This window comes from Eutrigla gurnardus (genome assembly GCF_963514095.1).
Source record: "Eutrigla gurnardus genome assembly, chromosome: 7".
NCBI lineage: Eukaryota > Metazoa > Chordata > Actinopteri > Perciformes > Triglidae > Eutrigla > Eutrigla gurnardus.
This window is the reverse complement of record NC_139921.1, coordinates 7,415,468-7,430,855: the sequence shown is the minus strand read 5'-3', so window position 1 is coordinate 7,430,855 and position 15,388 is coordinate 7,415,468. Positions and strand designations below refer to the sequence as shown.

The 15,388-nt window shown below is 40.8% G+C and overlaps 1 protein-coding gene across 4 annotated transcripts in view; it reads left to right on the top strand.

Annotated features, from left to right (window-relative positions):
- Positions 1-12,225: 12,225 nt before the first annotated feature.
- LOC311016342 (uncharacterized protein) overlaps positions 12,226-15,388 on the top strand; it is a 404,261-nt gene continuing 401,098 nt past the window's right edge. For all 4 annotated transcript variants that reach the window (XR_014597473.1, XM_084013971.1, XM_084013972.1 and 1 more), the window contains exons 1-2: positions 12,226-12,326; positions 12,865-12,987. Coding sequence is in view for 3 of the 4 variants with exons in the window: in XM_084013971.1 (XP_083870097.1) it covers positions 12,238-12,326; positions 12,865-12,987 (212 nt within the window). In the remaining variant the exon portion in view is untranslated. The remainder of the gene's footprint in view (positions 12,327-12,864; positions 12,988-15,388) is intronic.

The window sequence follows — 15,388 nt, the reverse complement described above, 5'->3', positions numbered from 1 at the left end:
GTCTTGCCATTTTCATAGGTATTGGCTACTATACCATCACATATTTTTACTCATAGAGCATATCATTTAGACATGACACAGTTGGTAGTAGTTAGTCTATGTATTATGACTGTATATGAAAAGTGGGCGTAGTCATCTTGGCGTCTCCCATTGGTTTGTGTGGTCTACAGTTTTGCTTGATCTTTTGCCGTCGCCATCTTGGAATTTTTGCAACCAGTGAATGAAGGTGACCAGAATTGGTCTGTGGAGGAGCGACAGGTGGATCTGATGAACACAAGCGGCAGATCGGCACCCCAAACAGCAGCCCTAGTGGACCTGGACCCACCTGGCTTCTTGTGTGAAGCTGTTCACAAAGTTAACTTCCATAATTGGTAAGGTCAACTTTACAGGTAAGTGTCAAAGTCATCTTAGTAGCAAATGTAATTGGTAGTGCGGTAGCGACAACGTGGTAGCGACAACGTGGTAGCGACGTCGTGGTAGTGATGTCAGACTTGAAGGTCATCCTACGAATGTGTTCAATGCATCTATATCTAGTAGATACAACAATGAAGTGGAAAACTAAATAATTCCATCATGTTCATGTGCATCATCTCAGCTTTCCTTCATAACTCTCCAAGAAAACCTGGGTCAAACATCTGTAGACATCCTTAGATGTGATGTGTCACACATCAAGTTAACATTCCTGGACAAATCAGTTGAAAAAAAAAAAATCTTCCGCTTAGTTGCACCCAATAGCCTCTATCATTTATTGACAGTTATTTTTGTCAGCCATCTTTGTTGTATACATAGACACATTGTTAGTATGTCAGTATTGAGAATCCCTTCATGCTCAAACATCAGCTGTTCAGGAAGTGATAAAAAGAAAAATGGATGGGTCCACGTCTATTTGATATTTTACTCATGGTCATGAAACATTTTCTGTGTGTGTATGATACTGAAATGGAAACAAGACAAAAGGTGGTGGAGATTCTGCAGTTTGTTGGCAGACAGGAAGCTTGTTAAGTACCTCATTATGAGCCTTGCTGGAAATAATGACCTGCAGACAGGAAGCAGCTGGCTTTAGCGATGGCTCTGCAACACACAGAGGATAACAAGCTTCAGACACAAAGTAGTGTCACCTCACACTACCTTTGTTCTCATCAGGGAGGTCCAACTCCCATCGGTGACGTCGTCACTGAATGAACATATTTATCATTTGACACCCCTGGCAACAGTGAGAAGCTTTTGAGTAAAACATGGTTCAGGGGCTAGTATGCTTGAATGAAACTAGTTTGTATGGCGAGTCATGTCTATGACTATGAAATTATGCCAAAGTCATACAGATGACTATGAAGGAAAAACTGTCTATACTTGTTTTAATAGGGACACTTACGGTGAAAAGCTTGCCGTCAAAGTCCCTTTCACCGACTTCCACATCTCTCATCAATAGAGCCTTTTAGAGCCGACAGTCATGATTATGTCATGCTGTTCGCTGGAGGCAAATGACAGAAGAGACTGGAGGCAAATACAAATTAGCCCAGACTAATGGGCGACAGTGAAAATGTCATCTTGCTGTGTTGTTGTGTGGCAATATCGATATCGCACACATTTAAGATGACAAACTGGGATTCAAGGCTCTAGCAGGCTACAATATTGGCAAGCACAGTGATGGAGAGAAAATGTTGTAGCGTAGCCTAGGGCTACCTGCAATTAGCTATGAAGGCTTAGCTCTCGCAGAAGGCTAAAATATTAGAGGGAAAGAAAATGTTGCTAATAGGTTAGCCTGACTGTATGTATTCAGGGAAACTCATATTTGCTTGAGCCACTATTAAACACGATTAAACCATTGCAGCGTATCCAGAACGCTGCAGCACGCCTTATCTTCAATCTACCCAAATTCTCCCATGTGACCCCCCTCCTCCGTGACCTCCACTGGCTCCCTGTAGCAGCACGCATCCAATTTAAGACGATGACACTGGCCTTCAGGGCCATCAATGGAACAGCACCCATCTACCTTCAAACACTGGTCAAACCTCATGCCCCGAAGCGAGCACTTCGCTCCTCTACTTCAGCTGGCCGGCTGGTACCACCATCGCTGAAATCAAACAAATGTCGCTCAGCAAAGTCCAGACTCTTCTCTGTTCTGGCGCCTCAGTGGTGGAACGAACTCCCGACTAATGTCAGGACAGCTGAGTCATTTGCCAATTTCCGAAAAAGGCTCAAGACTCACCTGTTCAGACTTCACCTCGACTCTACATAGCCCCCCCCCAAAAAAAATAAATAATAAAAATAATTAACCTATAGCCCTTACCTATAGCACTCTGATCATAGCACTGTTGCTCTTGAAGTACTAGTTTACTCAGATGAGGACCTAACACTTGTTCTATTTTTAGCTCTTACTTTATCAGCAATGATACGTTGTGGTTTCTTTGTTTCCTTCTTTTGACAAATGTACTTATTGTAAGTCGCTTTGGACAAAAGCGTCTGCTAAATGACCTAAATGTAAATGTAAATGTAAACAAAACTAAATTAAAAATAAAACTGCAAGCAGAGTCGTGACGGGCCCTCGCTCATATGCGGTCGTGGAGTGCCTGTGGTCACATGGCAGTGTCGTGGATGCCTACCCCTGCTGGGCCGCCTCTTGTGGCGCAAGTTTAGACACAAGTGATCGGCATTCAAAGCCATCCATCTCTCACGTGCGATCGTGGAGTGCATACGGTCACACGGCAGTGTCGCAACCGCCTACCTGTGCTGCTGCCGCCTCCTCGTGGCACAAGTTTAGACACAAGCAATCGACATTCAAAGCCATTTATCTCCCTGACTGCTGTCTGAGGTGCGTGCTAAGTGTGGAGCAGATGAGACAATGAATAAAATCATTAGGAGTGTGGAAAGTTTCATGAGTGTTGATCTGGTGTGATCCAAAGTGAAACTACATTTCAGTCACAGAGCTCACACACATGTCAATGCCTTCCTGACATCTCTCCTCCTTCCCCTAGTGCAGGGGTGTCAAACTTATGGCCCGGCCCGCAAACGCGTTTAATCCGGCCCGCGGTATGATTTCCAAAGTATAAAAATAGCTGCAATTTTTCAATTGCAACAGCTGGCCCGGAGCTGCCTTGTCGTTCTGCCTATTATGCTGGGTTCACACCGGCCGCAAAAATCAGTCACATTTCATGTCACCATTAGGTGGCGCTCTGACTGTGAGTCAATATTGCAGTGCAGATGTGTTCAGGACGGGACTCTTATCAAGTATTAATTTTTTGGAGCAGGTCGGAGAAGAAACGTTGAAGTTATAACAGCTTTAATGCCGTTGGCGAAGGTTCAAAATAGTAGCACAGTCATGGCGTCGCCCTGGCCACGCCATTAAATATTCTATATATACACTCAACAAAAATATAAACGCAACACTTTTGTTTTTGCTCCCATTTTTCATGAGATGGACTTAAAGATCTAAAATTCATTCCAGATACACAATATTACCATTTCTCTCAAACATTGTTCACAAATCAGTCTAAATGTGTGATAGTGAGCACTTCTGCTTTGCTGAGATAATCCATCCCACCTCACAGGTGTGCCACATCAAGATGCTGATCTGACATCATGATTAGTGCACAGGTGTGCCTTAGACTGTCCACAATAAAAGGCCACCCTGAAATGTGCATTTTTTTGCTTTATTGGGGGTCTGGGGACTCAGAACCAGTCAGTATCTGGTGTGACCACCATTTGCCTCATGCAGTGCAACACATCTTCTTCGCATAGAGTTTATCAGATTGTCAATTGTGGCCTGTGGAATGTTGGTCCACTCCTCTTCAATGGCTGTGCGAAGTTGCTGGATATTAGTGGGAACTGGTACACGCTGTTGTATACGCCGGTCAAGCACATCCCAAACATGCTCAATGGGTGACATGTCCGGTGAGTATGCTGGCCATGCAAGAACTGGGACATTTTCAGCTTCCAAGAATTGTGTACAGATCCTTGCAACATGGGGCCGTGCATTATCTTGCTGAAACATGAGGTGATGTTCATGGATGTATGGCACAACAATGGGCCTCAGGATCTCATCACGGTATCTCTGTGCATTCAAAATGCCATCAATAAAATGCACCTGTGTTCTTCGTCCATAACAGATGCCTGCCCATACCATAACCCCACCACCACCATGGGCCACTCGATCCACAACATTGACATCAGCAAAGCGCTCACCCACACGACGCCACACACGCTGTCTGCCATCTGCCCTGAACAATGTAAACCGAGATTAATCCGTGAAGAGAACACCTCTCCAACGTGCCAGACGCCATCGAATGTGAGCATTTGCCCACTCAAGTCTGTTACGGCGACGAGCTGGAGTCAGGTCAAGACCCTGATGAGGACGACGAGCATGCAGTTGAGCTTCCCTGAGACGGTTTCTGACAGTTTGTGCAGAAATTGTTTGGTTATGCAAACCAATTGTTTCAGCAGCTGTCTGAGTGGCTGGTCTCAGACGATCTTTGAGGTGAACCTGCTGGATGTGGAGGTCCTGGGCTGGTGTGGTTACACGTGGTCTGCGGTTGTGAGGCCGGTTGGATGTACTGCCATATTCTCTGAAACGCCTTTGGAGACGGCTTATGGTGGAGAAATGAACATTCAATGCACGAGCAACAGATCTGGTTGACATTCCTGCTGTCAGCATGCCAATTGCACGCTCCCTCAATGCTTGTGGCCTCTGTGGCATTTTGCTGTGAGACAAAACTGCACATTTCAGAGTGGCCTTTTATTGTGGGCAGTATAAGGTACACCTGTGCACTAATCATGATGTCAGATCAGCATCTTGATGTGGCACACCTGTGAGGTGGGATGGATTATCTCAGCAAAGCAGAAGTGCTCACTATCACACATTTAGACAGATTTGTGAACAGTGTTTGAGAGAAATGGTAATATTGTGTATCTGGAATGAATTTTAGATCTTTAAGTCCATCTCATGAAAAATGGGAGCAAAAACAAAAGTGTTGCGTTTATATTTTTGTTGAGTGTACATCTTTTGATAACTTTTTGTCCTTAAGGCCTTTCCAACCATATGTCCAATTTTGGTATCAATCGGATCAACAGTATAGTCGATTTATAGATCAAATACAACCCCTATGAATGGCCAAAAACGGCCAAAAATGGCAATTTTTGGAATTTTTTGGAAGCCCCCCACATTACTCGATTTTGATAAAAATTAACATGGATGTTTTTTTCATGCTATGTCAACATAGGTTTCAAGTTTCGTGATGATTGGCCCACAGGTTATGTTCATTGGCCTCTTATGTTCATTGGCCGATATCTTCTGAATAACACCATATTTTCAAAACCTTTTTGGACCATCACCCCAGCTAGGTCTAACGAGTACACACACCAAATGTCGTCCAAATCGGATCAACGGTGTTGGAGAAATAAGCAACATCCGTTTTTTCATAAAATCCAAGATGGCGGAAAAAGGCACGTCTAACTCGTGAAAGAATAATACGAAACGTACAATAAAAATAGGGCTTCGCAGCCCGACGTTGTCGGCGCTCGGGCCCTAATTACTATATGTCTGCATGAAAGTAATTGTTAAAAAAAATAAAAAATATGCATATCGTTTGTTTTCATGAACAGCTGAGGTGTGCGGCACTTTAAATGTTGCTGTCGCAAGGATTTGTTTGTCGGCGTAATATTCTTTCCTTTGGTAAAGGAAGGTCCGCTGTATCCTTAAGGAGATCTGAAAGCATCATTGGAGCTCCTTTCCTTTGGTAAAGGAAGGTCCGTTGTATGCTAAAGGAGATCTGAAAGGATCATTGGAGCTCCTTTCCTTTGGTAAAGGAAGGTCCGTTGTATGCTAAAGGAGATCTGAAAGGATCATTGGAGCTCCTTTCCTTTGGTAAAGGAAGGTCCGTTGTATGCTATGGGAGATCTGAAAGGATCATTGGAGCTCCTTTCCTTTGGTAAAGGAAGGTCCGTTGTATCCTACCCCGGACACCGGAACAGGCTTGGTGTCAGCCGGGACCCCCAACATGGAAACAGGTTGGATGTCATATGGCCGCTTTGGGAAGTCTTGCTTCCCTGAGCTACACCTTCTCCTGCGAGAGGGCTGCAGGCTAGCCAAGTGGCGGCTAGTCAACTGGATGCTCCTGGGCCCTCCCCGTGCCAGGCAAGTTCCCAGGAACGGGTCACGGCTGGTGCAAGAGGTTGCTTGACTGGGGTAGGCTGGGGATCAGGTGTAGCCAGGACGTCCTTGGCCCACCACACCCATGGCTTAGAGAAAATCTCCCTCTGTGTCTCTGTCAGGGCTGAAGCCCTATCCTCCTCGCTCACAGCATGATACTCTCTCCGGAGGCGTTGGAGAGTATACTGTAGATTGCGTCAATGCAATCGCTCCCCTAGCAAAAATATCTGCTGGGTCCATGTTTTGGCTTGCTCATTTTGTCACGGATGTACTATGATTGAAGGAGGTATGGACCGAAATGCAGTTAAAATGTTTATTTAAATGATAAGCTAACAAAAAACAATGTCCAAAAAGACCACAGGGGCAAAAACATGATACAAAAATTAACCAAAAACATAAAAAAAACTCAGGGAGGCCACAAGGGCAAAAACACCATACAAAAAAACAAAGAACATAATCCAAAGCATAGACAAAACTCACAAACAATAATCAAGACAAAGGTGGTGGACACACATTTGAGATAAAACAGACAACCAAGCCAAGACAGAACAGAAACACACAGACTAAATACACAAGGGTTGATTAGGTTCAACCACAGACAGGTGTGGAAACAAAAGGGCAGGCTATGGTGATTGGGGAGAACGAGAGGCAAGGATGATGAGACAATGAGACACAGCTGAGAGACAAGAAAGTCAAGACAGAAACAAGACAAGAAAAATGCATGACAACACAAAACAACAAAACCCACAGTCATGATAGTTTTTGTTAATGTTGTTGTGTTTTTGTTAATGTTGTTGTTTTTGTTAATGTGGTTGTGTTTCTGTTAATGTGGTTGTGTTTTTGTTAATGTGGTTGTGTTTTTGTTTAATGTGGTTGTGTTTCTGTTGTGGTTGTGTTTTTGTTAATGTTGTGTTTCTGTTATGTGGTTGTGTTTTTGTTAATGTCTTTGTGTTTTTGTTAATATGGTCGTGTTTTTGTTAATGTTGTTGTGTTTTTGTTAATGTGGTTGTGTTTTTGTTAATGTGTTTGTGTTTTTGTTAATATGGTCGTGTTTTTGTTAATGTGTTTGTGTTTTTGTTAATATGGTCTTGTTTTTGTTAATGTTGTTGTGTTTTTGTTAATGTGGTTGTGTTTTTGTTTTTGTTAATGTTGTTGTTTTGGTTAATGTGGTTGTGTTTTTGTTAATGTGGTTGTGTTTTTCTATTTTTACTAGAAGCCACACAAACAGTTACAACTGTACCCATTCTCCCAGCAGGCACTGGGGCAAAAGTGGTTGAAGAGGCAGACAGTGACAACACTTTGTTTCATTGCATTTTATCACATGTGAGATCCAATAAACACAAAACATAAGGCGAGTGATTATTCAGACTGGAGCCTTGAAGGAACACATTCATATCACGGTAAGACATTTTTGGGTCGCCATGGTTACGGCCACTTCAAAAGGACGAATGTACATGAATGATTACATTATGACGTATGGTTATTATAAAAAGCATCATAATGCGAGTGTTATTAACCAACAGAATGAGATTAGAACATATAAGTATTATTGTAATGTATTATAGACATGTCCCCCAACCCCCTTTTCCATTGTACATATATGGATATATAGATATAGATACATATATAGATATAGATATACATATATGATTTTTTTGGCAGATCAAATCACAGAACGGAAGTGTAAAATTGTTTCATTGTTTCATTTGTTTAAAAAGAAAGCATGTCGTTGATATTTTCAATATGTTTTAAATCAGGAAATACTCAAATAAAAAGACTAAATATCCAGTACAACAACAAAATAGAAAATACCCAATTTATATCTGTTGTTCTGCAATAAGGAACTACAGTGCCTTGAATAAGTATTCATACCCCTTGAACTTTTTCACATTTTGTCACTCTACAACCCCAAACTTAAATGTATTTTATTGAGATTTTATGTGATAGACCAACACAAAGTAACACATAATTGTGAAGTGGAACGAAAATGATACATGGTTTACAAAAATTTAAGCAAATAAAAATCTGAAAAGTGTGGTGTGCATTTGTATTCAGCCCCCCTGTGTCAATACTTTGTAGAGCCACCTTTCGCTGCAATTACAGCTGCAAGTCTTTTGGGGTATGTCTCTACCAGCTTTGCACATCTAGAGACTGCATTTTTTGCCCATTCTTCTTTGCAAAATAGCTCAAGCTCAACCAGATTGGATGGAGAGCATCTGTGAACAGAAACTTTCAAGTCTTGCAGAGATTCTCAATTGGATTTAGGTCTGGACTTTGACCGGGCCATTCTAACACATGAATATTCTTTGATCTAAACCATTCCATTGTAGCTCTGGCTGTATGTTTAGGGTCATTGTCTTGCTGGAAGGTGAATCTCCTTCCCAGTCTCAAGTCTTTTGCAGCCTCCAACAGGTTTTCTTCCAGGATAGCCCTGTATTTAGCTCCATCCATCCTCCCATCAACTCTGACCAGCTTCCCTGTCCCTGCTGAAGAAAAGCATCCCCACAGCATGAGGCTGCCACCACCATGTTTCACAGTGGAGATGGTGTGTTCAGGGTGATGAGCAGTGTTACTTTTCCGCCACACATAGCGCTTTGCATTCAGGCCAAAAAGTTCTACTTTGGTCTCGTCTGACCAGAGCAACTTCTTCCACATGTTTGCTGTGTCCCCAACATGGCTTGTGGCGGGACTTCTTATGTCTGTTTTTCAACAATGGCTTTCTTCTTGCTACTCTTCCATAAAGGCCAGATTTGTGGAGTACACGACTAATAGTTGTCCTGTGGACAGATTCTCCCACCTGAGCTGTGGATTTCTGCAACTCCTCGAGAGTGACCATGGGCCTCTTGGCAGCTTCTCTCACCAGTGCTCTCCTCGCTCAGTCTGTCAGTTTAGGTGGACGGCCATGTCTTGGTAGGTTAGCAGTTGTGGCATACTTCTTCCATTTTTGGATGATGGATTGAACAGTGCTCTTTGAGATGTTCAAAGCTTTGGATATTTTTTTATAACCTAACCCTGCTTTAAACTTCTCCACAACTTTTTCCCTGACCTGTCTGGTGAGTTCCTTGGTCTTCATGAAGCTCTTTGTTGACTAGTGTTCTCTAACAAAGTACTGAGGCCTTCACAGAACAGTTGTATTTATACTGATACTAAATTACACACAGGTGGACTCTATAAATCTAATTAGGTGACTTCTGAAGGCAGCTGATTGAACTGCATTTTATTTAGGGGTATCAGAGTAGAGGGGGCTGAATACAAATGCACACCACACCTTTCAGATTTTTATTTGCTTAAATTTTTGTAAATCATGTATCATTTTCATTCCACTTCACAATTATGTGTTACTTTGTGTTGGTCTATCACATAAAATCTCAATAAAATACATTTAAGTTTGTGGTTGTAGAGTGACAAAATGTGAAAAAGTTCAAGGGGTATGAATACTTTTTCAAGGCACTGTACTTTTGATTGGTTCATCTCTGACTGTGATAAATGACATTTAAAAAAAATATCGGCATTTATTTTTTGTTTTTTCAGGACTTCTGTTTCTGGAATTATTATTATTATTATTATTTTTACCTTACTGTATTCAAATGTGGCCTAATAATGTGTGCTGTGTTTATATTATATTACTGTACTTAACTGAACAACACAGACTGAAGGTTTAGGTAAACCAAGATTGGATTACGTGATCTATCCGATATCAGAATCTGTTTTTCCTTTTGTTTTTCCATTTTCAATATTTAATCCAATCCGAAATATGAAATCCAATCGGATTCCTTCTGAAAAACTGGGCGCTGGATGCCATTAGTCCTGCAGCACCGTGGACAAACGTCACATCAGTGAAAGTGGCAGTGAGCTGAACGCAGGTGGCGAAACATCAGAATTCAGGATTCATTGTGATATTTACAAAGAAGATTAAAGCATCGACTGTTTGGAAGAGAGAGCCAGACAAATGTTGTTCTCTGACCTCATTGACAAAAACATAATGAGCATGTCTCATTCTCCGCTGGTGAAAGGAGGACTAACCCCTCAACTGCTCTCCACTTTGCTTCATTTCTTACAGGAAAGATTCGTTTATGAGACATTTAGACAAGAAGTCAGCAGCTCTACGACTCAAATGTCTGCGTCTGCGTTGTGTTCCAATTAATAAACCAAGTGGACGTGTCAAAGTTTAATCCAGTCGACTACAAAACACTAGAAGAAGTGGTGCTGCATCCAAAGACCTCTACCTGTTGATTTGATAGTTTACCAATAAACTTTATGTTTATGATTGTATTGCTTTTCGTCAACAGTTCCCTTGTATCTGCCCATGGGCCTTGAAAACTGCAAACATGGGTGGGGTGTCTGGCACAGTCCTAAACTGGTTTAAATCGTACTTTAGACTCTGGTTACTTCCTGGTGTATGAGATCTGCTACACATCGTCCTGTCGTCTCTCCTACATGTGAAACGTTTGGTAAGTGACAGTTTTTGATATTTCAAACATACAATAATGCGACAATGTTCAGTCTTTACTGCAGTAAATGGACTGAAGCTGTAAAATACAGCTTCCACCTGAATGCATCAGTAAGAATAATCTAAGCTTATCATGTATTATAGTACAACACTGGGCTGTGTAATTTTACTGTGGATACTTTTGTGGTACAATTAGCTGATTACAAGCAGAATATCATCATTACATATTTACTAACAAAGTATTTTTACTGTGAAATACAGTAAATAAAAACATACTATAGAATTACATGTCGCCTAATAAACTGTAAAGAAAAAAAAGATTGTAAAAAATAACTATAACAAATTCAACGTATGTGATTCAAATTCAGTTTTTAATGCAATAAGTCGAGCAATTCTAATTCAACTATAAATTATTCAAACTCGTTTCTATGTCGTATACTTCGGCCCAAACAAAGTCCACCACCAACTTGACATAATAAACTTAGCTAATCATCAGCGTTGATAAATGACCAATGAAGATAATAGTTGCATGGTAGTCCTCGATAAGGTCCTCGGCTCTCGTCCCCATGGTACTCGTAGTCCACCTCTCTTCATGTTGATTGGGTGACATGGATCTGTTAGTTAAACGACAAAGTAAAAAATGTCTTCTTGTCAACAACAGTGAAAAAGACAGTAACTACCCACATTCAGAGTTCTACCTCCCTGGGTCAAAATGTGTCAAACCTGTATGTTATTATTAATAACTTGAGGGTTCAGCACAATGTGCTCTGAATGTCCATTATCTCAAAGTTAAATTTGTAAGTGCATTGATATTTATTTAAAAAAGAAACAGCCAATTTTAAGATGTTAAGATGAGTATATATATATTTAATGTGCGTCTCACCTGGATGAGTCTGGACAGGTGGGTCCTCGTCCTCTGGCCAACAGCTCATCCCTTCTCATTGAACCATGTCTACAGCTCTGGAGAGTGACTGTCCAATCGCTGCATGAATGTTGCCTCCAGATGTTCAGCGTTGCATCTCAGAAACTTCTCATTTATCTGTTAAACACAACAAGGAGAAAACACAGACAAATAAATCCTTTACCTCCGACATTTTCAATTAAATAAAAGGTTCCCTATGTCTAAAAAGCCAGTCTGATTTGGGGAAAACAGTCATTTCAATTTCAATTTTTAGCTATTGTAAGTGTTTATTAGCAATGCTAGTTGAAGTCAACATGGTCAGTTAGCATGTATCTGAATAAAAAGTCCCTCAAAAAAACATTCTAACCATTAAACAACATTGTGTACTATGTCTATTCTATATCTATAAAATGTTAGCATTGAAGCTAAAGTTATCTATGAAGGAAAGCTCAAGGATTAACACAAGGACTAAATGCGTATTTGAGTCAGTTGAAATATTTTAACTCGAGCGATAACTTTGTGTGTCGCTGTGTCCTGAAAGCCTTTGAGATTCTCCTACTGTCGTCTGGACGCTGTTCAACTCAAACGGGACTAAAACAATATTGGTCTCGCCATTAACTACCGTTCATAGTTTTCAAGAAATGAGGTCCCATTGGAGACACAGGAAGGGGCGGGACTTTGCCTCTCTCAGTGTTGCCGTAGTGACAGTGTGCATCTCTGCCAGCAGGTGGAGACTCTGCTATGAATCAGTGTGAGGACCGAGAGGATGGAGTCCTTCCCTCTAAAACCACTCAGGATGGGGGACATGACAGCCAGACCAAAACTCAGAGGTGAGACGAGGATCTCGAAGTGTCCAGGACTCAGATCACTCCACCATCATGATTCTCACTCAACAACATAAATATACATATTAACCAGATCGCTTTATTGTATTTGTTTTCACCTCGGTGAACAATCACTGAGACCAGAAGCTTTAATTGACCTCTGTACTTTTAGTAGAAGAAGCAGTAAAGTTTGACGAGTCAAATAAATATTCAGATTATATATTAACCTGACACACACCTGGACCAACACTGTAACCTACTGACACTTCAGCTGATCAGCTTCAAATATTGAATGAAAGGAATGAAAGTTTAACTGGGAAATTCAGATTCTCTGTTGGTCTGTTGAACCACAAAAACACAGCGTCCATCAACATTAAGTCAAGTCTGCTGAATGAATAATGTGATGGTCTGAACTGCCAAACATATTGTGATATTAATGTTTTTTTTTTTATAATTTCATGTTGTGGCTTATATTGTGATGAATGAAGCTTAACTAGTGAGAATCTTGAAAACGTATTTCCTTAAATTGTATTTATTGTATCAGGATGCAGCAGCAGAGACCAGACTCACTTGGACCTGGACCTAGACCCAGCTGTGTATCATTAAAGAGTGACCGCTCTATGGGTCACCCTGTTTATTTTAAAGCTGAACAAGCTGCTGATGGAAGGTAAGAAATGAAACTGAACTCTCCTTACAGGATGAAACAGGTCTAGACCAGCCCCTAAAACAATAATTCAAAGAGACAATGAGGAGAAAACCTCTTGAAAGAAAAGACTCGTAGATGGTGGGAAAAGTAAAGAGTTAATGACATCGAAGTGTAGCGGCCAGGCTAAGCTAAGCTAAGAACAGAAAGACTCACTCAAGGGAGGTTGTAGAGCATTAAGTAAGACACTTTGTATCCACCAGACTCTTATTTTAGGTTTTAACGTAACTGATAATGCCCGAGGATCTGTCTATTATCAGGAGATAATGGACTGTGTGAAGGACAGAACCATCAGACGCCCAGTGGAGATTTTGCAACCAAAACGTAAAGTTGTTTCACGAGTCATTACTCCGTTTCCCCATCATTGTTACCCCATAAGGTTCTAATGCAACAGAAACATTGTCCACTGCTCCCGCTACAGTTTTTTTCAGTCGCTAACAAGCGTTTGTCCAACCAGTTGTCACATTTTCAAAACTCTAAACACAATTAGCACAGCATCGGTCTTCTGTGGCCATACCATTCACACATTTCATGTCGTTTTCACACAATATGCAGTCAGTGAACACACTTCCACAATGCTTACATTTTCTTAACAGACAAGCTATAGGCCTACCTCCCAACAAAATTATGGATTGTTTTTGTATTATTTACGAATGTTAACACACAACATCCCACAATAGCAAAAACAATATTCCAAACCTTAGATACAGTATTAAAACCACTGATTCTGCAATGATATCAGTTCAAAAACAATATATCTCAGCTGATAATAAACAAACAATTGAATAATTTACACACAGCTGATTTATGTTGGCTAAATTGGGCTGGTTTAGACTCAGTGGCAGGGGCTATTTTTTCTATTACACTGACACTTATACAGTGAAAGGAAGACTTTGAGGAGTGTTGTTTTCAGAAACAGAAAAAGACAAACTTTTTATCTGGGATTTTTGCTGTTGTTTTTTTGTTCAGAATGCTCTTGTGTGTTTCATGGATATTTTGTTCAATGTAAGCAATACTGTAAAACTTTTTCTGTTCTATCATACTGTAAACAGTATTTCTACTGTATCTCCTGTAGTAAAAAGTAAAGGAAAAAAACTGATTTGCTTTTTACTGGAATGCTTTTGAATGTGAACATTACATGTAGACATACAGTTCCCAACCAAGAAATGTAGTGTAAAAACGGTGGATTGCATGTTTTGCATGCAAATACCTGTAAAACCGAAACATAAAAGTCTATGCAGTTTTTTGAAACCTGGTGTACTTTGATTGACTGCATGTACCTTGTGAAGTAAAAACAAGTGTTATTCTTTGACAGAATAATTTCATTTTGAGTCAGATTTCCAGTGTTTTGGTAAAGTTAGTGTGTGCAGAGAAAGATGTGTTCTATTTTGAAATGAAGAGTTAGTATATATTTAACAAAATGTGTTTTTGAGAAGAAAATTATCCATTTGGCCAATTGTGTTTTGTAGATGTGAGTCTGTGTTAAGAGTTTAGAAAAAGTATCTGAAGTATGGGTAAGTGCTTGTTAGCGATTGAAAAAAAATGTAATAGGATGGACCTTACATACGACTTGGAAATGGATATTTCTAGTCCGCTCAGCTCATAGAAACCTTAGGCGCAGCTACGAACCACAAAGCTAACATTTTGCTACCAAAACGCTGAATGCAGCACTAAGACGGGTGTTCACAGGTCCAAAACGTGGTCTAATGTCACCCAGATCTATTTATAGTATTGATTCTGACCCTAGCATCAACTCTTAGAGCAAGACTCATCAATATAAAGATAAACAGAGCAAACTGATTCATGAAGCTCAACTAGTTAGAATCTGAAATTGTATTTAATGTATCAGGATGCAGCAGCAGAGACCAGACTCCCCTGGACCTCGACCCAGCTGTGTGTCCATGAAGAGTGACTGGTCTATGCCTTGCAGTATGACAATCAAAGCTGACCAAGCTGATGATGGAAGGTAAGCACTGAACCTGAACCCTCCTTAGAGGGAATCAGGTCTAGAGAGAAAAGTTAAGAGTCATTGAGAAGCTAAATTGGCTAACGTGACAGTTACTGCAAGCTAAGCTTAACTATGTTAAGCTGGGTTTACATCGGAGCTGCTAGAAAACCCGGCATCAGACACCAAGGGGCTCTGACCAAACTGGGTGATGCATTTGGAGTGAGACCGCTTTGGTCCAAACAGGTAAAGAATTCCAGAGGAATCAGGAACAGGCAACAGATCAAAGTCCAGGAACAGGTACAAAGGGAGAAATGGATACATATGAGGTACTGGATCAGGCCAGGATTCAGGTTTTCATGGGAAGGCATTGGCAACATTGGAACTTTGATCTTTTCTGACTTTAATCCCTCAAGACGC